Source organism: Elephas maximus, chromosome 3 (assembly GCF_024166365.1).
Source record: "Elephas maximus indicus isolate mEleMax1 chromosome 3, mEleMax1 primary haplotype, whole genome shotgun sequence".
Classification (NCBI taxonomy): domain Eukaryota; kingdom Metazoa; phylum Chordata; class Mammalia; order Proboscidea; family Elephantidae; genus Elephas; species Elephas maximus.
This window is the reverse complement of record NC_064821.1, coordinates 9,583,975-9,606,248: the sequence shown is the minus strand read 5'-3', so window position 1 is coordinate 9,606,248 and position 22,274 is coordinate 9,583,975. Positions and strand designations below refer to the sequence as shown.

Genomic DNA, 22,274 nt, shown 5'->3' with positions numbered 1-22,274 from the left:
CCTAGGGCTGTGGTAATAAAAGATACCACAAGTGGATGGCTTTAAAGAACAGGAATTTATCGTCTCACAGTTTTGTTGTTGTTGTTGTTAGGTGTTGTTGTCAGTTCCGACTCATAGTCACCCTATGTACAACAGAACAAAACACTGCCCAGTACTACACCATCCTCACAATCATTGCTATGCTTCAGCCTACTGTTGCAGCTACTGTGTCAATCCATCTCCCTGAGGGTTGTCATGGATGAAATTATGTGCCCCCAGAAATGTGTGTATCAATTTGACTGGGCCATGATTTCCAGCATTGTGTGGTTGTCCCCAATCTTGTGATTGTAATTTTATGTTAAGAAGATCAGGGTGGAGACTTGTAACACCACCCTTGCTTAGGTCACTTCTGTGAGCCAATGTAAAGGGAGTTTCCCTGGGGTGTGGCCTGCACCACCTTTTATCTCTCAAGAGATAAAAGGAAAGGGAAGCAAGCAGAGAGTTGGGGACCTCATACCACCAAGAAAGCAGTGTTGGGAGCAGAGCGCGTCCTTTGGACCTGAGGTCCCTGTGTGAAGGAGCTCCTAGTCTGAGGAACACTGATGAGAAGGCTGACAGAGAGAAAGCCATGCCCTGGAGCTGACACCTTGAATTTGGATGTTTAGCCTGCTTTACTGTGAAGAAATAAATTTCTCTTTGTTAAAACCATCCATTTATGGTATTTCTGTTATACAGCACTAGATAACTAAAACAAGGGTCTTCTTCTTTTTCACTGACCCTCTGCTTCTTCCAAGACAGATTTGTTTGTTTTTCTGGCATTCCATGGTATATTCAATATTCTTGCCAACACCACAATTCAAAGGCGTCAATTCTTTGGTCTCACAGTTTTAGAGGCTAAATGTCTAAATGAGGGTGTTGGCCATATTGATGCCCTTGCGGGCGTCTCTCCTAGTTTCTGGTTTCTGCCGTGGCCCTTGGCGTTCCTTTGCTACTTTTAGATGCATTGTCACACGGTGTGTCCCCGTGTGTCTGTTTTCCTTTTTATGAGACACTACTCGGAAGGGACTAGGTATACTCCGGTACATAATACTGGGGAAGCCAGCACAACTTGACCAAGGCAAGATCATAAGAGCTCCAAAGACACATCCAAACTCCCTGGGGGACTGATTTACTGGGCTGAGGGCTGGGGACCATGGTCTCGGGGAATGTCTAGCTCAATTGGCATAACATAGTTTATAAAGAAAATGTTCTACATCCTACTTTGTTGAGTAGTGTCTGGGGTCTTAAAAGCTTGTGAGCAGTCATCTAAGATACCCCACTGATTCTACCCCATCTGGAGCAAGGGAGAATGAGGAAAACTAAAGACACAAGGGAAAGACTAGTCTAAAGGACTAATGGACTACCATAGCATCCACCAGACTGAGTCCAGTACAACTAGATGGTGCCTGGCTACAACCATCAACTGCTCTAACAGGGATCACAATAAAGGGTCCCGGACAGAGCTGGAGAAAAATGTAGAACAAAATTTAACTCATAAAAAAAGACCAAAATACTGGTCTGACAGAGACTGGAAAAACTCCAAGAGTATGACCCTCAGACACCCTTTTAATTCAGCAATGAAGTCACTCCTAAGGTTCACCCTTCAGTCAAAGATTAGACAGACCCATAAAACAAAATGAGACTAAAGGGGCACACCAGCCCAGGGACAAGGATGAAAAGGCAGGAGGGGACCGGAAAGCTGGTAATGGGGAACCCAAAGTCGAGAAGGAAGTGTATTGACATGTTGTGGGGTTGGCAACCAATGCTGCAAAACAACATGTGCACTAATTGTTTAATGAGAAACTAGTTTGGTCTATAAACCTTCATCTAAAGTGCAATTAAATAAAAAAGCTGTAACATACATAATGATCAAGTTAACCAAGTATGTACAAAACCTCTACAGAGATAATCTGAATAAACGAAGACACAATCCATAATCTTAAAAAAAAAAAAGAAGGGATTAGGTATAGGACCCAACCTACTTCAGTAAGACTTCATTAACATAACAAAATAAAACCCCTATTTCCAAACAAGGTCATATTCATAGGTATAGGGGTTAGGATTTCAACACATATTTTGGGGGGAACACAACTCAATCCATAATAGGAGTGAGGGGTAGAAACAGGGAGCCCAGAAAAGAGGCCACTTCAGTAGTCCAGGCCAGTGATGATGGTGGCTTGAACCAAGGTAGTAATAAGTAAAGGCTGGATTCTGCATGTGTTTTGAAGGTAGAGCTGAAAGAAATTGCTGGAAGACCAAAGAAAAGAGTAAAGGAAAGATGTTTCCAGTTTGAGCAACTGGAAGGAAGAAGTTGCCATTGTCAAAAAAATTGGGGTTTGATTTTAGGCAGGCTAAGTTTGAGGAACAAGAGCCAGGAGAATAGTGCATCCTTTGGACCCAGGGTCCCTGCTCTGAGAAGCTCCTAAACCAAGGGAAGATTGATGACAAGGACCTTTCCCCAGAGCCGACACAGAGAGAAAGCCTTCCCCTGAAGCTAGCATCCTGAATTTTGACTTCTAGCCTCTGGACTGCGAGAGAATGAATTTCTCTTTGTTAAAGCCATCCATTTGTGGTTTTTCTAATATAGCAGCACTAGATGACTAAGACAATGAGCCAGGAGACACACATTTAGGTGTCAACTATTTATAAATGGAATTGAAGCCATGAGATTGGTTGATATGAACCAAGTAAGGGAGTAGAATGGAAGGGAGCTGAAGGCTGAGCTCTGGGGCTCCCCAAAATTTATAGGTCAGGGATATGAAACAGCTCAGAAGAAACAACACGTAAAGTGGGAAAAGAGAGCAAGACAGAGGGGTGCCCTAAAATACCAAACCAAACCCACTGCTGTCAAGTCGAATCCAACTCCTGGTGACCCTGTAAGAGAGGGGAGAACTTCCCCATAGGATTTCCAAGGCTGTAAATCTTTACGGAAGCAGGCTGCTACATCTTTCTCCTGCCGACCTTTCAGTAAGAAGCTGAGTACTTAACCACTGCACCACCAGGGCTCCTTGTGTTCTAGAATAGGTATAGCAAACCTCTGGACCAAATCCACCCCACCCCGCCCCATTTTTGTATGGCCCACAAGCGAAGAAAGATTTTTGCATTTTTAAATTGTTATTGAAAAAAAGAGAGGGAATAGTATTTTGTGACATGTAAAAATTATATGAAATTCAAAATTCCAATGTTCATAAATAAACTTTCATTGGAACATGGCCCACCCACGTGTTGGCATATTGTCCATGGCTGCTTTCAGGCTGCAATGGCAGAGTTGAGTAATTGCAACAGGGATCATATGGCCTGCAAAGCTTAAAATATTTCCTATCTGACCCTTTACAGGAAGTTTGTCCATCTCCACTCTAGAAGGCAAAGAAAGAATGCATCAAGGAGGAGGAAATGATCAACTGTCAAAAGCTGCTAACAGGACTAACAGTATAAGAAATTGACAACTGGCCGTTGATTTGGTGTAAGTTAGGTTACTGATTTGAGATCATATTTTTTAATACAGGTATTATCATGGATTGAATTGTGTCCCCAAAAAATACGTGTATCAATTTGGCTAGGCCATGATTCCCATTGTTGTGTGATTGTCCACCATTTTGTCATCTGATGTGACTTTCCTGTGTTGTAAATCCTGCCTCTATGACGTTAATGAGGGGGGATAGGTGGCAGTTATGTTAATGAGGTGGGACTCAATCTACAAGATTGGATTGTGTCTTGAGTCAATTTCTTTTGAGATATAAAAGAGAAACGAGCAGAGAGATGGGGCGGTGGAGGCGGGGAACTCATACCAACAAGAAAGCAGGGCCGGGAGCAGAGCACATCCTTGGACCCAGGGTACCTGCACAGAGAAGCTCCTAGTCCAGGGAAAGACTGATGAGAAAGACCTTCCTCCAGAGCCAACAGAGAGAGAAAGCCTTCCCCTGGAGCTGACACCCTGAATTTGGACTTCTAGCCTAGACTGAGAGAATAAACCTCTGTTTGTTAAAGCCATCCACCTGTGGTACTTTTGTTAAAGCAGCAATAGATAACTAAGATAGGCATTTATAGGCTATACATTTTCCTTGAAGCACCACTTTAGCTGCACCTCATAAGTTTTAGTAGGTTGTGTCTTCATTTTCATTCATCTCAAAGTATTTTCTATTTTCCCTTGTGTGACCACTGAATGTGGCCATTTAAACTGACCATTGAAGAGAGTCCCTGGGTGGCTTGAATGGTTAAGCACTCACCTACTAGCTGAAAGGTTGGCAGTTCGAACCCACCCAGAGGCACCTCAGAAGACAAGCCTGGTGATCCGCTTCTGAAAGGTGACAACCTTGAAAACTCTATGGAGCAGTTCTATTCTAACATACATGGGGTCACCATGAGTCAGAATCAACTCAACAACAACTAGCAACAACAATGACTTGTTATAAATATTAGAATCTAGCCACCAAATCTGATCATTTGAATGGCAGTGGTGACTTTATCGAGAGGTGTCTCAGTGGAGTGGTGAGGGCAAAGCCCAGTTAGAGTGGGTTCAAGAGACAATACAAGCGAAGGCATGGAGTCTAAGAGGAGATCCAACTCTCAAAAGGAATTTTTTTCTGTAAAGGGCAGTAAAGAAATGGGGCAGTACAGCTACCACTACTGAACATTTTGATCAAAAATTCTATAGAAGAATCCTGATCAAAGGGGGAAAATGTGTGAAACAAAATTTCAAATGCTCACGGAGTCTAGACTTTTTGGAGCCACATATGCTGAATGAACTCCCAAAATTATTGCCCTGAGAAAATCTTTAAACTTTAAACCAAAAATATTCCCTGAAGTCTTCTTTAAACCAAACAATAGTTTAGCTTAACTAGTAAAGAATGTGCGCCTTTCCCATTGTGCTCTTTTAAGATTTATCTATATGGGCTCAAACAGAAAATATCAACTTGAAAGATGAGGTAGGAAGCTTAGGGGGAAGTGAGTTTATGTTAATGGTAGAAGAATAACTCAGAAATGGAAGGCGAGCACGGTTACATAACTAGAAGAATGTAATCAATGTCACTGAGTAGTACATGTAGAAATTGCTTTATTGGTGTATGTCCTGCTTTGTATATTCTTAACAACAATAACAAAAGGATAAAATAAAATTCTGGAAAAAAAAGAAGTAGGACAGTAGCTGGAGGGTGATAGGATTAGTGGTCTACCTTTTTTTTAAGATGGGAGAAATAATTACATGTTTGCAGGTGAAAAGAGAGCATTTGATGATGGTGGAGAAAGAGGAGACTTGATAGAGTGATGACCTTGAGTGGATCCAGGGCACAGGTGGATGGCTGGCGTTGACTGGGAGCACGGACAACTCAGTCATAATAACAGGAAGGAAGGTAGTTTTGATGGCCCAGATGTAGGGATGTGGGTAGATGTGGTGGGAAAAAAAAAAAAAAATTATGGAAATTCTCTTCCATGGCCCTATTTTCTCAGAAAATAGAAAGCAAGCTCAAGGGCTGGGTGTGAAGAGGAGGGGGAGCAGGTGCTGGAGGCTTGAGGGGAGAGGGGAGGGTGGGAAGTTACCGTCTGTGAGAGTGGAACAGAGGATGTAGTAGGATTGCTGGGCAGCAGGTTAGTTGGTCATAACAAATCATGGATAACATTGCAAAGAATGGGAATTTCAGAACACTTAATTGTGCTCATGAGGAACCTGTACATAGACCAAGAGGCAGGCATTTAAACGGAAAAAGGGGATACTGCGTGGTTTAAATCAGGAAAGATATGCATCAGAGTTGTATTTTTCCACCGTGCTTATTCATTCTGTATGCTGAGCAAATAATCCAAGAAGCTGGACTATAGGAAGAAGAACGGAGCATCAGGATTGGAGGGTGTGACGGTTAAGGCTGTGCATCAACTTGGCTAGGCCGGGATTCTCAGTGGTTCAGCAGTCATATGCTGTGGTAACTTCCATGATGAGATTTGATATTATGTGATCACCACTATGGGATCTGCTGTGAGTAGCCAATCAGTTTAAAAGGAATTTCCTTGGGCGTGTGGCCTGCATTGAATGTAAGTGGATAGTCTCGCAAGGCTTGGGAGCTTTTTCTCGTGCTGGATCCTGCAGCTGGCTCCTGTTCGTCTGCCTCCTGGTTCTTGGGGCTTGAGCTAGCAGCTTACCTGCAGTCTTGCCTGACCATCTTGGGATTCATCAATCTTCGCAGCCTGTGCAAAAGAGCCCTGCTCTCCGACCTGCCAATCTTGGGTTCGCCAGCCCCTGTGGCTACGTGAATCAGGAGAAGCATCTATCTCCACCCGTGGACTAGGGACACTCCAGCCTCTACAACCGTGTGAGCCATTTTCTTGACGTAATCTCTCTCTCTCTATCTGTATATTTGTACGTGTTACTGGTTTCGCTTCTCTAGAGAACTCAGCCTAAGACAGAGGACGACTCATTAAAAACCTGTTATGCAAATGACACAACCTTGCTTGCTGAAAGCGAAGAGGACTTGAAGCACCTACTGATGAAGATCAAAGATTAGAGTCTTCAGTATGGATTATGCTTCAACAAAAATCCCCCAACTGGACCAATAAGCACTATCATGATAAACAGAGAAAAGACTGAGGTTGTCAAGAATTTCATTTTACTTGGATCCACAATCAACACCCATGGAAGCAGCACTCAAGAAATCAAACGGCGCGTTGCATTGAGCAAATCTGCTGCAAAAGACCTTCAAAGTGTTAAAAAAGCAAAGATTTCACTTTGAGAACTAAGGTCCGCCTGACCCAATCCATGGTATTTTCAACTGCCTCATATGCATGTGAAAGCTGGACAATGAATAAGGAAGATCTAAAAAGAATTGATGCCTTCGAATTATGGTGTTGGCGAAGAATACGGAATATACCACGGACTGCCAGAAGAATGAACAAATCTGTCTTGGAAGAAGTACAGTCATAATGCTCCTTAGAAGCGAGGATGGCGAGACTTTGTCTCACATGCTTTGAACATGTTATCAGGAAGGACCAGTCCCTAGAGAAGGACATCATGCTTGGTAAAGTAGAGGGTCAGTGAAAAAGAGGAAGACCCTCAGCGACATGGGCTGACACAGTGGCTGCAACAACGGGCTCAAACAGCAATGATTGTGAGCATGGCGCAGGACTGGGCAGTGCTTCGTTTTGTCGTACATAGGGTAGCTATGACTCAGAACCATGACGTCCATTTCACCAGCTTGTAACCCCCTCCACCCTCTCATCTCCCCTCCAGGCAGGAGATGCCAACATAGTCTCAAGTGTCCACCTGATCTAAGAAGCTCACTCCTCACCAGCATCCCTCTCCAACCCATTGTCCAGTCCAATCCATGTCTGAAGAGTTGGCTTCAGGAATGGTTCCTGTCCTGGGCCAACAGATGGTCTGGGGGCCATGACCACCGGGGTCCTTCTAGTCTGTCAGTCCATTAAGTCTGGTCTTTTTATGAGAATTTGGGGTCTGCATCCCACTGCTCTCCTGCTCCCTCAGGGGTTCTCTGTTGTGTTCCCTGTCAGGGCAGTCATTGGTTGCAGCTGGGCACCCTCTAGTTCTTCTAGTCTCAGGATGATGTAGTCGCTGATTCAGTGGCCCTTTCTGTCTCTTGGGCTCGTAATCGCCTTGTGTCCTTGGTGTTCTTCATTCTCCTTTGATCCGGGGGGTTGAGACCAGAAACCCCAGGTTCTTGCTTGGCATGACTCGTATTAGCCAATAAGCGAGAGACCAAGGTGAGAGAAGAGGAAAGGCACCTTTATTTTGTCGTGCAAGGAAAAGGAGTCAGTCGGAACTGCTGCCACCAAGACTGCTCCCCGAGGACAAGGAGAAAAGCTACTTTTAAGACGTTTACAAGTAGGGAGTTCATACAAGTTACGTCAGCAACATTCTTAATTCTACTATGCAGGTGCAATGGGGTTTACATATAACTTCCAAGCAAAAGCAAAATTTAAATGCAAAGCTGGGGGGACGAAGCCAAGCAAAGAAAACAGGGTTTTTAATGCAACACTGCGGGGTCTCTATCTCAGGTTTAACTCTGTATGTTTGTTTTTCTCTTTTGTTAATTTTCAATCTCTACCAATTCCATGAGGACACTGGTGGATCAGTCGTGGAATTCTCCCCTTCCCTGTGGGAGAACCGGGTTCCACTTCCGCCCAGTGCTCCTCATGTGCAGCCACCACCCGTCTGCCACTGAAGGTTTGCAAGCTGCTAGGATGCTGAATGGTCTACTCTGCCAAGAATGACAACGTGGAGAGGAATGGTGTTGCATTCATCGTCAAAAAGAACGTTTCAAGATCTATCCTGAAGTACAACGCTGTCAGTGATAGGATAATATCCATACGCCTACAAGGAAGACCAGTTAATATGACTATTATTCAAATTTGCGCACTAAACACTAAGGCCAAAGATGAAGGAATTGAAAATTTTTACCAACTTCTGCAGTCTGAAATTGATCAAACATGCAATCAGGATGCATTGACAATCACTGGTGACTGGAATGCCAAAGTTGGAAACAAAGAAGGATCAGTAGTTAGAAATACAGCCTTGGTGATAGAAGCAATGCCAGAGATCATCGCATGATTGAATTTTGCAAGACCTTCATTGCAAATACCTTTTTTCACCAACATAAACGACTATACTCATGGACCTTGCCAAATGGAACACACAGAAATCAAATTGACTACACCTGTGGAAAGAGACGACAGAAAATCTCAATATCATCAGTCAGAACAAGGCCAGGAGCCGACTGTGGAACAGACCATCAATTCCTCATACACAAGTTCAAGTTAAAACTGAAAAAAATTAGAACAAGTCCATGAGAGCCAAAGTATGACCTTGAGTATATCCCACCTGAATTTAGAGACCAGCTCAAGAACAGATTTGACAAGTTGAACACTAATGACTGAAGACCAGACAAGTTGTGGAATGACATCAAGGATATCATACATGCAGAAAACAGGAGGTCATTAAAAAGACAGAGAGAAAGAAAAGACCTAAATGGATGTCAGAAGAGAATCTGAAACTTGCTCTTGAACATCGAGTAGCTAAAGCAAAAGGAAAAAATGATGAAGTAAAAGAGCTGAACAGATTTCAAAGCGCGGCTCCAAAAGACAAAGTAAAGTATTATAATGACATGTGCAAAGACCTAGAGATAGAAAACCAAAAGGGAAGAACACACTCAGCTTTTCTCAAGCTGAAAGAACTGAAGAAAAAATTCAAGCCTCGAATTGCAATACTGAAGGATTCTATGGGGAAAATATTAAACTACACAGGAAGCATCAAAAGAAGATGGAAGAAATACATAGAGTCACTGTACCAAAAAGAACTGGTCAACGTTCAACCATTTCAGGAGGTGGCATATGATCAGGAACCGATGGTACTGAAGGAAGAAGTCCAAGCTGCACTGAAAGCATTGGCGAAAAACAAGGCTCTGGGAAATGACAGAATATCAATCGAGATGTTTCAACAAACGGATACAGCGCTGGAGGTGCTCACTGGTCTATGCCAAGAAATCTGGAAGACAGCTACCTGTGCCTGGAAGAGATCCATATCTATGCCTATTCCCAAGACAGGTGATCCAACCGAATGTGGAAATTACCAAACAATATCATTAATATCACATACAAGCAAAATTTTGCTGAAGATCATTCAAAAGCGGCTGCAGCAGTATATCGACAGGGAACTGCCAGAAATTCAGGCCGGTTTCAGAAGAGGACGTGGAACCAGGGATATCACTGCTGATGTCAGATGGTTCCTGCCTGAAAGCAGAGAATACCAAAAAGATGTTTACCTATGTTTTACTGACTATGCAAAGGCATTCAACTGTGTGGATCATAACAAAGTATGGATAACACTGCAGAAAACGGGAATTCCAGAACACGTAGTTGTGCTCACGTGGAACCTGTACATAGATCAAGAGGCAGTTGTTAGAACAGAACAAGGGGATACTGTGTGGTTTAAAGTAAGGAAAGGTGAGCATCAGGGTTGTGTCCTTTCACCATACTTATTCAATCTTTATGCTGAGCAACTAATCCAAGAAGCTGGACTATATGAAGAAGAACGGGGCATCAGGATTGGAGGAAGACTCATTAACAAACTTCGTTACGCAGATGACACAACCTTGCTCGCTGAAAGTGAAGAAGACTTGAAGCACTTACTGATGAAGTCAAAGACCACAGCCTTCAGGATGGATTACACCTCAACATAAAGGAAACAAAAATCCTCACAACTGGACCAATAAGCAACATCATGATAAAAGTAGAAAAGACTGAGGTTGTCGATTTCATTTTACATGCATCCACAATCAACACCCACGGAAGCATCAGCCAACAAAGCAAACGACGAATTGCATTGGGCAAATCTGCTGCAAAAGATCTCTCTGAAGTGTTGAAAGGCAAAGGCGTCACCTTGAAGACCAACCTGTGCCTGACCCAAGGCATGGCGTTTTCAGTTGCCTCATATGCATGCGAAAGCTTGACAATGAAGAAGGAAGACTGAAGAAGAATTGATACCTTTGAATTGTGGTGTTGGCGAAGAATATTGAATATACCGTGGACTGCCAGAAGAAGAAACAAATCTGTCTTGGAAGAAGTACAACCAGAATGCTCCTCGGAGGCAAGGATGACGAGACTACGTCTCACATACTTTGAACATACTATCAGGAAGGATTAGACCCTGGAGAAGAACATCAGGCTTGGCAAAATGGACAGTCAGTGAAAAAGAGGAAGACCCTCAAGGAGATGGATTAACAGTGGCTGCAACAATGGGCTCAAGCATAGCAACAATGGCGCAAGACAGAGCAGTGTTTCGTTCTGTTGTTCATAGGGTCGCTGAGTCAGAACCAGTTTGACAGCACCTAATCACAGCAGGATGCTGAACAGGTTTTAGTGGACTTTCTAGACTAAGACAGACTAGGAAGAAAGGCCTGGCAATTGACTTCCAAAAATCAGCCAAGGAAAACCCTTATGGATCACAACAGTCTGATCTCCAACCATGTATGGGGATGGTGCGTGTCAGGGCAGCATTTTGTTCTGTTGTGCGTGGGACACCATGAGCCAGGGACCAAATTGAAGGCAGCTAAGAACAACCACAGGTAACTAAGTCAAAGGTGACTTGTGAGCTGGGACTAATGAGTGGTGAAGAAGCCAGCAGAGCAAGGCAAAGGCTAGGCAGCTGGACTGAGCTTGGTGTGTTCGAGAAGGAGAAGGCTGAGTGGGGTGGCCTTGGGACTGGAGTGGGGAGGGCAGGGTGGAGGGAGCTGAGGGCAGAGGTTGGCAGGGGTGAGGCGGAGGGTTTGAGGCAGGGGAATGGCATCGTTTACATCGCTCCCTGCTGAGCGAAGAGGAGACCACAGGGCGTTGGGGCAAGGATGAAGCCAGGGCACCTGTTAGAAAGCTGTTGAGAGGTAACAACAGAGGCGGTGAAAAGTGGTTGGACTGTGGACCGACTTGGCAGGTGGAGCTGATGAAATGAAGGGAGGCAGAGAGGGCAGGAAAGAAGCAGTAAGAACGACCCCATGTCAGAGGCAGGGCGGGCAGAGATGTGGGGAAGTACCTAGGGAGAGACTGAGAGGGCGGTGGCAGCTAGCGGCCCAGCCTCTTCTCCCCAGGGCGGAACCAGCCAGGCAGGGCCACCCACCAGCACCGCCTGCAGCCTCCTTGGACAAAGGAAGGCTTTGGCGGACGCCTGACTCACAGGAGAAACTAGGACAGCAAGCTGCCCACCCACCTCCTCCGTCTCCACCGAGAAAAGTGACAATAAAGGTGAGTTTCCAAACCGCTGACTCCATGAGGTCCTGCCTGTAAGTGCTTGCCTCCCCCCGGGACTTTGACCCTGGGTGACTCCAAGGCTGCCTCCCAACTCTCCACATCCTTACCTCTGTGCCCCCCGACCACATAAGCCTGGAAGTGTCTTATCCAGCTCTATCTCCCCATCAGACTGGGAGCCTCCCGAAGGCACACAAGGTACAAAACTACCCTAATCTGGGACCCGCAATCAAGTTGAGAGTCCAGCACTTAGGCATTTTTTTGCCTGGTAAACTCCTACTCATCCTTCAAAACCCACTTCAAATAGACCCTCATCCAGGAAGCCTTCTGAGACACCCATGTTTCCTGATCTAATGCGTCAATAACCAAACCAAAACAAACCAGTTGCTGTCAAGTCCATTCTTGCTCATGGCGACCCCACGTGTTGCAGAGTAGAACTGCACTCCACAGGATTTTCATGACTGTGCCCTTTTGGAAGCAGATCGCCAGGTTCTTCCGAGGCCTGCAAAGCTTTCGCTTAGTAACCAATTGCTTGACTGTTTGCACCACCCTGGGACTCCAACATCTCAATAGCTAATACAAATCGAGCGTTTGGGATGTTTCAGGTCACACTCTGAGGACCTAATGCACAACAACCCTAAGAAGTAGGTGATTATTACTATTCTCATTTTACAGATGGGGAGGAGTCCCTGGGTGGTGCAAACGGTGAAGCACTCAACTACTAGCCAAATGGCTGGCAGTTTGAACCCACCCAGTGGCACCTCTGAAGACAATCCTGGCGATCTGCTTCCAACATGTCACAGCCTTGAAAACCTGATGGAGCACAGTTCTACTCTGACAGGCATGGGGTCACCATAAGTCAGAATCAACTCAATGGCAACTAACAACAACCATTTCACAGATGGGGAAACTGAGGCTCAGGGGCACACGACTAGTAAGTAGTGGATCTGAGATGTTAACTCAGGCAGCTTCACTATGCTGCCTCTGCAACAGGTACTGTTAAGTCCTTCCCTGTGAGAGTGGCTTGATCACTGCCATCTTTAAGCCAAGGAACTTCAGGCTCAGAGGGGCTAAGCACTGCACCTAAGGTCACACAGCAAGTCGGTGGTTGAGCCTCCAAAACCCTCCGCTCTTAACCTTCCCACCTTATTACCTCTTGATCCTTTGGTTCACTGTGTATTTGATAAGCACCTACCTACTATGTATCAGGCACCAGTCTAAACTGGGGACAAAGTGAGGGACAACTCTGAGAAAGTGACATTTGAGCTGAGAAGTTCTGGAGGAAGAGAGAGATCCCAGACATTAACAGGACCATTCCTACTTCCACCCCGTTCTCTTCCTCACCTAACAAACTCCTCTTCATCCGTCAAAGCCCAGCTCAAATATCCGCTCCTCTTAGGAAATCTTTCCAGATCCATCTCCCAAGCAGCGTCCACAACACTCACCCCTGGACTCCCTCCCTCTGACTATAGACGGCTGGGAAGGTCTAGGTGGGTGTCGGCCCCTGCCAGACTGAAAATTCTTCAAGGCCAGAGCCTCACTGGGCTCCCACTTCCAAACTCCGGTGTGGACGCATTGGAGCTGATTATAAAAATAAAGACTGAAGAGCAGAAAAATATGACGAATTCGTCGGGAAGCGGACTCGAACTGCAAGCGCTGTGAAAGTTTTGCGGCTCCAGCTGGGAGCCATTTCCGCCTCTGGCTCCGCCTCCTGAAGTCTCGCCCCCAAGCCCCGAGCCTAACCGCGCCAGCCCAGTTTCCCGGAAGTAGGCCTCTTAGTGAGCACGTTCCGTGGGCGCGAAGCACGCCGGGAGTTGTAGTTCCGCCATCGGACGGAAGCCGAGACGGACGTGCAGCGGGATGTGGCCTGGAATATTGTTGGGGGGGGCCCGGGTGGCGGCAGGCAGGTGGCCCGCTCTAGGGCCTCGCCTCGCTGCACGCTTCCTCCCGCAGCGGCCGCCGCAGCAGGCCCCCGAGCCCGGCCTGGCACTTCAGCGTAGCCTGCACGCGACGGCGGCCAGGGCTATCCCGCTCATTCCCATCGTAGTGGAGCAGACGGTACGGCGGCCGGGCGGGGACAAGCCCCGGGGGCTCCGGGCTGGATGAAGGGACAGCCAGTCCCTCTTTACCCTCACCTGCATCTTCCTGCCCCAGGGTCGCGGCGAGCGCGCCTATGACATCTACTCACGACTACTGCGGGAACGCATCGTGTGCGTCATGGGGCCGGTGAGCGCCCCGTGCCCGGGTCTGTCCCTTCTGCTCCGACCCCATGGGACGCCTCATTTCAGTCTCCCCCAACCCCTGGCCTTCCCACCTTAACTTTCCTCGCCAGGCCCCATTCTGGTCCCAACCCTCTCCCCTACTTTTGATAGCCCCCCCATAAACTCAGAACCCCTCCCCCATCCGCTGACACTCCCCCTTCCTGGGCCCTAACACTTCTGACCTACTTCTTGGTTCCCAGTTCCCCCGACTCCCTCCTGCACTCCTTCCAGAAGCTCTCTGACTTCCCTGAAACTATGACCTCCCCTATCCTCATTCGTGGACGGCACTGGGGCACTGGGGGATCCTCATTCCTGGGCTCCGATCCCTCTCCCGCCACATTCCTGAGTCTCAGCCATTCCAACCTCTTCCCTTCTGGTGCCCTAAGCCCTCTGGCCCCGCCCTTCCTGTATCCCAAACCCCCTAGGTCCCAACCACCCCTTAACCCCTTCTGGGTCCTGAATTCTTCCAACGCCTTTTACTTGGCTTCTCACCCCCTTCCTGGTTCCCTGACCCATCCCCAGACCCCTGTGGCTCCCTCCTTTAACCCTTTCCTTGCCTAATCCGGGGACAACACCTGCCCTCCCCACCTCCAGATCGATGACAGCCTGGCCAGCCTGGTGATCGCGCAGCTGCTGTTCCTGCAGTCGGAGAACAACAAGAAGCCCATCCACATGTACATCAACAGCCCCGGTAAGCCGGCCTGCCTGCCCTGCTCTGGGGGACTCGCAACCAAGACCGTCCAGGTCAGGGAGGTCCAGGGGGCAGGGGGAGCTTTCCTGAGCCCTTGAAGATGCTCCGAGGTGTTCTCTCTCTGGAGGGATGCATAGCTTTCTTCAGAATCCCAGAGCTGTCTGTCTGTCTTGAAGTTTCCAAAAAGCTCTATTCCTTGTTTTAAGTCCAAACTGGCAGCTGAATTCACTCGCCTTGCAGATCCCATATCTAGTTTTGCCTTGTTTTTAACAAATTTGACCTAGTTGTCCACAGTTTAAAACTGGTTGATTTCCCCCTCTCGCACAAAAAGATAAACAGAAAAGAAAAACAAAACAGCTGCCCTCAAGTCAACTCCAACCCACGGTGACCCCGTGAGTGTCAGGGTAAAACTATGCTCCGTAGGATTTTCAACAGATGATTTTTCAGAAGTAGATTGCCAGCTCTCTCTTCTGAGGCACCTCTGGGTGGACTTGAACCTCCAACTTTTCAGTTGGCGGCTGAGTGTGTTAACTCTTTGCGCTACCCAGGGACCCAAGGACACACAAGTGATAAATTGCCCAGCCAGGGTACATGCCCAGAACCCACACTCTTAACCACCACACTTTGCCGATTTCTAGCTCGATTGAAAATTTAGTAGGCTGGCCCCACTGGGCCACATCAGAGTCAGTCTGGGGGCTGACTCTGGAGCAAGATCCTTTTGTGTCCCTACCTGGCCTTGTCACCTGTTTCTTTCCTCCCTACTCCTAGAGGCATTTGCATTTGTGACCCCTGGTTTAAAGGTCCTTGGATAGCGCAAACAGTTGGTGCTGGACTACTGATGTAAAGGTTGGCAGTTCAAACCCACCCAGAGGTGCCACAGGAGAAAGGCCTGGTGATCTGCTCCCTCCCATAAAGTTTACAGCCAAGAAAACCCTACGTTGCAGTTCCACTCTGTCACCTGGGGTTGCTATGAGTCGGAATCAATGTGACAGCACCCAATATTATGTACTAGGTCGCTGGGTGGCTCAAATGGTTTACATTCTACTAACGTAAATGTTGGCGGTTCAGACCCGTCCAGCAGCACTGTGGAAGAAAGGCCTGAAGGTCTACTTTCGAAAAGGCAGTCATTGAAAACCCTATGGAACACAGTTCTACTCTGACACACATGGGGTCGCTGTGGGTCGGAGTCCACTGGACGGCTACAGGGTTGGTTTAAAGGGCCATCTCTCCCCTCACTCACGCCCCTCCTGCAGGCGGCGTGGTGACCTCGGGCTTGGCCATCTACGACACGATGCAGTACATCCTGAACCCCATCTGCACCTGGTGCGTGGGCCAGGCCGCCAGCATGGGCTCCCTGCTCCTGGCTGCCGGCTCCCCGGGCATGCGCCACTCGCTGCCCAACTCCCGCATCATGATCCACCAGCCCTCCGGGGGTGCCCGGGTGAGTGCCTGACCCTGTGAGCCAGTGTGGGGGTACGGGGGACCGACTGGGGGTGGATGTCAGGTGTATCAGGAAGCCCTCCCGTTGGAGGCCAGGAGGAAACAGGACGTGGAGGGTCTCACAAAGCCCTGTCCCAGTCTCCTAAAAACTAGAAGCTCGAGGCCCAAGGAGGGCTCCCGGGTCCCATGTGCAGCCCCGTCCCTATGCAGGGCTGACACTGACTCCACCGTCTTATGCCCCTTGGGATGCCCCCCAGGGCCAAGCCACAGACATCGCCATCCAGGCGGAGGAGATCATGAAACTGAAGAAGCAGCTCTACAGCATCTACGCCAAACACACCAAACAGAGCCTGCAGGTGATCGGTGAGTGCCCGCCCAGGCGGACCCCGGCCGCTCCTCTTAATTTAATGTAACCCAGAAGTACATGCCGGACAATTTGCTCAGCCAGGGTTTCCCAACCGCGGCACCGCTGACGCTGGGGCTGGATCATCCTCTGTGGCGGGGGCCGTCCTGTGCATTGTATGGTGTTTAGCAGCATCCTTGGCTGCCACCCACTGGATGCCAGTCCCACCTGCTGCCATCAAGTCGATTCCCACACATAGCGATCCTATAGGACAGAGTAGAACTGCCCCATAGGGTTTCCAAAGCTGTAATCTTTAAGCAGACTGCCACATCTTCTGCAGAGCGGCTGGTGGATGTGAACCACCTACCTCTGAGTTAGCAGCAGAGCGCTTTAACCAATGCACTACCAGAGCTCCTTTAGATGCCCTCCAATTGTGACAACCAAAGGTATCTCCAAACCAAAACCAAACCCACTGCCGTCAAGTCGATTCCGACTCATAGCAACCCCATAGGGTTTCCGAGGCCGTAAATCTCTACAGAAGCAGACCACCACGTCTTTCTCCCATGGGGCGGCTGGTGGGTTCAAACCGCAGACCTTTCGGTTAGCAGTCGATCACTTTAACCACTGCGCCACCAGGCTCCTTAAAGGTATCTCCAGATACTGCTCAATGTCGCCTGGGGGAGAAACCTCCCCCAGTGAGACCCACTGACTGTCCAAAACCAATATCCACTGCCGTTGAGTCAATTTCAACTCATAGCGACCCTATAGGACAGAGTAGAACTGCTCCATAGAGTTTCCAAGGAGCACCTGGCCGATTACAGACTGCCGACTTCTTAGTTAGCAGCCCTGGCACTTAACCACTACGCCACCAGGGTTTCCTCGCTGTCCAAAGCACCTTAAAAATATTAACTTACAGAGTGCCCACAAAAACTTCATTGAAATAGGTCAGAAGGTTCAAATAGGGTCTTCAAAATAAAAAACTCCAAATGGCCAATAAACATAAGAAACACACTCACTGTCATTGATCATCGTTGTTGTGTACCGTCGAGTGATTCCAACTCAGCGACCCCTGTAACAGAGCAGAACCGCCCCACAGGTTTTCCTAGGATGTAATTTTTATGGGAGCAGATGAGTGCTTAACCTTTACGCCACCAGGGCTCCGAAGTGATCATCACTCCTCAGGGAAAGGGAAATTAAAACCACGCTGAGACACCATTATGGAAACGGCTGCTAACCAGAAGACTGGCAGTTCAGATCCACCAGGCGCTCCTTGGGAATTCTATGGGGCAGTTCTACTTTGTCCCTTAGGGTCGCTGTGAGTCGGAATCGACTCGAGGGCAACGTGTTTGGTTTTTTTTTTTGGAGACACCATTCTAATCCACTGATGTTGCCAGTTGCCATCGAGTTGATTCTGACTCATGTCAATCCCATGTATGCAAAGTACTGCGCCATAAGGTTTCCAAGGCTGTGACCTTTCAGAAGAAGACCTCCAGGCCTTTCTTTCGAGGCACTTCTGGGGGGTTCGAACCACCAACCTTTTGGCCAGCAGCCGAGCACTTAACCATTTGCACCCCCTGGGAACTCCCATTAGTCCACTTAAAACAGCTGAAATTCTGACAGTAACACATGCTGACAAGGACGTGGAGGTACTTCTACTTGGAAGCACACACGGTCATTAGGGGTCAGAGTTGACTCAGCAGTAACTGGACATGTTACACATCAATGAAAAGTAAGAGAGAACTGAAATAGGAATTTTATCAAAAATGATACCGAGACACAGGGGAAGCCCAGGGTCACACAGGGAAGAAGTGGCAGAATGGGGATCCAAACCCGGCTCTGGGGTCCCTGCTCCTAACCCCACATACACCGCTTCCCCCGCCAGAGTCAGCCATGGAGAGGGACCGCTACATGAGCCCCATGGAGGCCCAGGAGTTTGGCATCTTGGACAAGGTCCTGGTCCACCCGCCCCAGGACGGCGAAGACGAGCCTGAGTTGGTGCAGAAGGAGCCCGTGGTGGTGACGGCAGCCGCAGACCCTGCCCCGGCAAGCTCCTGAGAGCCAGGCCTCCCGCTCCAGGAGAGCCGAGGGCTGGGCGGACCCTGAGGCTACAGCCCTGCTCCCCTCTTGCTGCTGAGCCTGGAGTCCCTTGAGGAACTTTGGATTTGGGGGTGCCTCTGGGGCGGGTAGCCTGGCTCAGATGCTGTGATTTTAAATGAAACCTTTTGTGGTCTTTGCTCCCCGTTTGTGTGCCTTCCCTTGCTGTCCCACCACAGAGTGTACACGTGTGGGCTTCACACAGGCCCCGAGCCCGAGAGTCACCCTTCCTTCCTTCCTTCAGCAGACATCTTTGTTGTTAGCTGCCATCGTATAGGCCTCCGACTCATGCCAACCCCACGCACCACGGAACAAAACGCTGCCTGGTCCTGTGCCATTCTCGTGACTGGCTGTGAAGCAGACCCTTGTGACCTATAGTGTTTTCATTGGCTGATTTTCAGAAGTAGATCTCCAGGCCTTTCTTCCTAGTCTGTCTTAGGCTAGAAGTGTTGAAACCTGTCCACAATGGGTGATCCTGCTGGTATGTGAAATACCAATGGCGTAGCTTCCGGCATCACAGCAACATGGATGCCACCACAGTGTGACACAATGACAGGCAGTACTGTTAGCTGCTGTCAAGTCCATTCCGACTCATGGTGACCCCATGTGTGCAGAGTAGACCTGCTCCATAGGGTGTTCTAGGCTGTGACCTTTCAGACGCAGATTGCCAGGCCTGCCTTCTGAGGCACCTCTTGGTGGGTTCAGCCTTTCAGGTAGTTGTCGATAGGGCCGACAAGTCGGTTCTGACTCACAGTGACCCTATGTACAACAGAACGAAACACTGCCCGGTCCTGCGCCATCCTCACAATCATTATGTTTGAGCCCATTGTTGCAACCACTGTGTCAGTCCATCTCGTTGAGGGTTTTCCTCTTTTTCTCTGACACTCAATTATACCAAGCATGAAGTCCTTCACCAGGGTCTGGTCCCTCCTGATAATATGTCCAAAGTATGGGAGATGAAGTCTCACCATGCTCACTTCTAAGGAACACTCTGGCTGTACTTACTCCATTCGGCTAGCAGTTGAGTGCTTAACCATTTGCGCCACCAAAAGGCTCCTTCACATACAAATGGTAAGGGCAAAAGGGTAATATTCCAGTTCTACCATTAAGAAGAGTTTTTGTTTTTATTTTGTTTTAAAGCAGGGAGACCGCCAGTCTTTGTATGTTGGTGGGAATGATCCCGTTGGGAGAAACTGACGATACCTGGCTTTGACTGCAACCCCTAATTTTGCAAACTCATCCCACTCTATGATCCTGGCCTTGACCTCGGTCCCTTGACCCCTGCACCCTTGACCTCTTAGTCTCAGTCTGACTGTACCCCACCCTTAACCGCTAGCCCCAGAAGACTCCATAACCTTAGCCTTGACCCCAAACCTTCTATGACCCCTGCCCTCGGGCTCAGGGCAGATCCTGCCCCCGCCTTGCAATGCTGGGCTTTTATCCTCCAAAATACCTGCTCTGCAGACGGACTTGCGGCGCAGCCAATAAGGTGAGACATGGCGCTGGCTAGCGCCCAATAGCGCTGGAGAGGGGCGGGCTCTGAGGGGAGCCAATACCTTGAGAAGGCGTGCTGAGCAGTAGCCAATAGAGCTGAGCGAGGAGCGGGACTCGGAGGAAAACCAATCAGTGGAGGATCTGGCGCAGCCACAGCCAATGGCTCCGGGACGGGGGCGTTCCGCTGACCCAGGGCGCCTCCATGACCCGGCTCCGGGCCATGGCCGGGACAGGGCGGCTGGCGCTGCGGACGTTGCCTGGGCAGGGCTGGGTGCGGGGCTCAGGCCCGGCCGTGCTGAGCCGCCTGCGGGACGCGGCCGTGGTGCGGCCTGGCTTCCTAAGCGCGGCCGAGGAGGAGACGCTGAGCCGCGAGCTGGAGGCAGACCTGCGTCGACGCCGCTACGAATACGATCACTGGGACGCGGTGAGCGGCCGGGGCGGGGCCGGAGACCTAAGGTCTTGGGGCTTGGGGGCTTGGCCACGGCTGGGGGCGGGCCCTGGAGCGTTGGAGGTGGGGCTGGGCGGGGACAGGGCCACGACGGGGTTAGGATCCGGAACCGGAGCTTTGTCCTCAGGAGCCGGGTTTGTGCAGTTGGGGCGGAGCCATGGCGGTGCGGGGCGGGGCCTGGGACAGGGTGCGTTGTGATAGGACGGTCTGTGGGGCTGGGGCGGAGCCTGGAGCTTTGGGGGCCGGGGCCAGGAGCGAGCGGGACCACGAGAGGGCGGGGCCTGGAACCTTGGACTATGGTGAGTTTGGGACCACGGCCTGGGGCAGAGGGGTCCAAAATTGTGAAAGGGCCAGATTAGGGGCGGGAACTAGGGGTGAGGAGTGAGTTAAGGGGGAAAAAAAAAAAAAGTTGCTGAGGAGTCGATTCCGACTCAGCGATCCTGTAGGACAGAGTAGAGCTGCCCCATAGGGTTTTCAAGGAACAGCTGGTGGATTCGAACTATCGACCTTTTGGTTAGCGGCGGAATGTTTAACCACTCCGCCTCCAGGGCTCCGAGTTAAGGGAAGGTCAGTGCTTATGGGTGGAAACAGGGGACGTGGGTAGGATCAAGTGGGCGTGGAGACTGAGACAACTGAGTATTGAGGCGGGTCTGGAACTAAATTGGAGCCTGAGAATGGGTCCAAAGGACTGGGGTCCCGCCTAGATGGGGCCTGGGGCGGGGATGAGGGAGGGGCTTGAGATCTGGGGAGGGGGCCTAGATAGGATCATGCTGGAAACCCCCATGTCCTGTCCGGGGTGAAGCGGCCCCTGTACTGCAGTCTGCCCCTCCGTGCCTCAGTTTCCCTGTTTCCCCCGGGAGCCTCCAGGCGTGACCTGCGCTCTCTGCCAGGCCATCCACGGCTTCCGAGAGACCGAGAAGTCGCGCTGGTCGGAGGCAAGCCAGGGCATCCTGCAGCGCGTGCGGGAGGCCGCCTTTGACCCGGGGCAGGCCCTGCTCCCCCGGGTGCACGTGCTAGACCTGGAACCGCGGGGCTACATCAAGCCGCACGTGGACAGCGTCAAGGTGGGCAGTGGCAGAGCCTGGGAGCTCCCCGTGGGTGGGTGTGTGTATGTGTGTGTGTGTGTGGTGTGGGCCAGCGGCCTGACCCATCCCCACTCCCCCGTGCAGTTCTGCGGAGCCACCATCGCCGGCCTGTCCTTGCTGTCCCCCAGCGTCATGCGGCTGGTGCACACTCAGGAGCCCGCAGACTGGCTGGAACTCTTGCTAGAGCCAGGCTCCCTCTACATCCTTAGGTACTGCGAGCCCGAGGGTCCCCGGCCCCCCACGGGCCGCCTGCCTGACGCCCACATTGAGCCCTGGCAGCAGCCACCACCTTTACCTCCATCCCGCAGACCCAGCAGGCGCCGCTAGCTGCCCATTGGCCTAGGACCCAGGACTGCTGGACAGGGGCTTCCCCCACTCCGAGTTACAGCCTGGGGTTTCTCTTGCAGGGGCTCCGCCCGGTATGACTTCTCGCACGAGATCCTTCGGGATGAAGACTCCTTTTTTGGGGAGCGCCGGATTCCCCGGGCCCGACGCATCTCCGTGATCTGCCGCTCAGCCCCTGAGGATATGGGGCCAGAAGAGCCCGGACAGCCCCCCGCAGCCAGCTGACCCTTCCTCCCACCTGTCAAGGACACTGTGCGAATAAAGTTGGAGAAGCGACCACCACACCTCCGTTTGCTGGGGCTGGAGTTTGCAGGGGAATCCC

The 22,274-nt window shown here is 49.9% G+C and overlaps 3 protein-coding genes across 3 annotated transcripts in view; 2 read left to right on the top strand and 1 right to left on the bottom strand.

The window, feature by feature from the left end:
* ACER1 (alkaline ceramidase 1) overlaps positions 1-22,104 on the bottom strand; it is a 93,985-nt gene extending 71,881 nt beyond the window's left edge. Inside the window, exons 1-3 of the mRNA XM_049875206.1 lie at positions 21,994-22,104; positions 21,397-21,535; positions 20,137-20,840 (exon numbers count right to left, since the gene is read on the bottom strand). Of these exons, the coding sequence (XP_049731163.1) occupies positions 20,137-20,840; positions 21,397-21,535; positions 21,994-22,104 (954 nt within the window). The remainder of the gene's footprint in view (positions 1-20,136; positions 20,841-21,396; positions 21,536-21,993) is intronic.
* On the top strand, positions 13,346-19,032 carry CLPP (caseinolytic mitochondrial matrix peptidase proteolytic subunit). Its single transcript, XM_049876573.1, has 6 exons — positions 13,346-13,809; positions 13,906-13,977; positions 14,607-14,703; positions 15,957-16,144; positions 16,401-16,506; positions 18,369-19,032. Exons 1-6 carry the CDS (start codon positions 13,612-13,614, stop codon positions 18,539-18,541), a joined length of 834 nt encoding a protein of 277 aa, XP_049732530.1. The 5' UTR covers positions 13,346-13,611; the 3' UTR covers positions 18,542-19,032.
* ALKBH7 (alkB homolog 7) lies at positions 20,229-22,234 on the top strand. The gene is made up of 4 exons (XM_049876574.1): positions 20,229-20,498; positions 21,413-21,586; positions 21,692-21,816; positions 22,015-22,234. The coding sequence occupies exons 1-4, from the start codon at positions 20,277-20,279 to the stop codon at positions 22,175-22,177; spliced, it is 684 nt and encodes a 227-aa protein (XP_049732531.1). The 5' UTR covers positions 20,229-20,276; the 3' UTR covers positions 22,178-22,234.
* Positions 22,235-22,274: the final 40 nt, after the last annotated feature.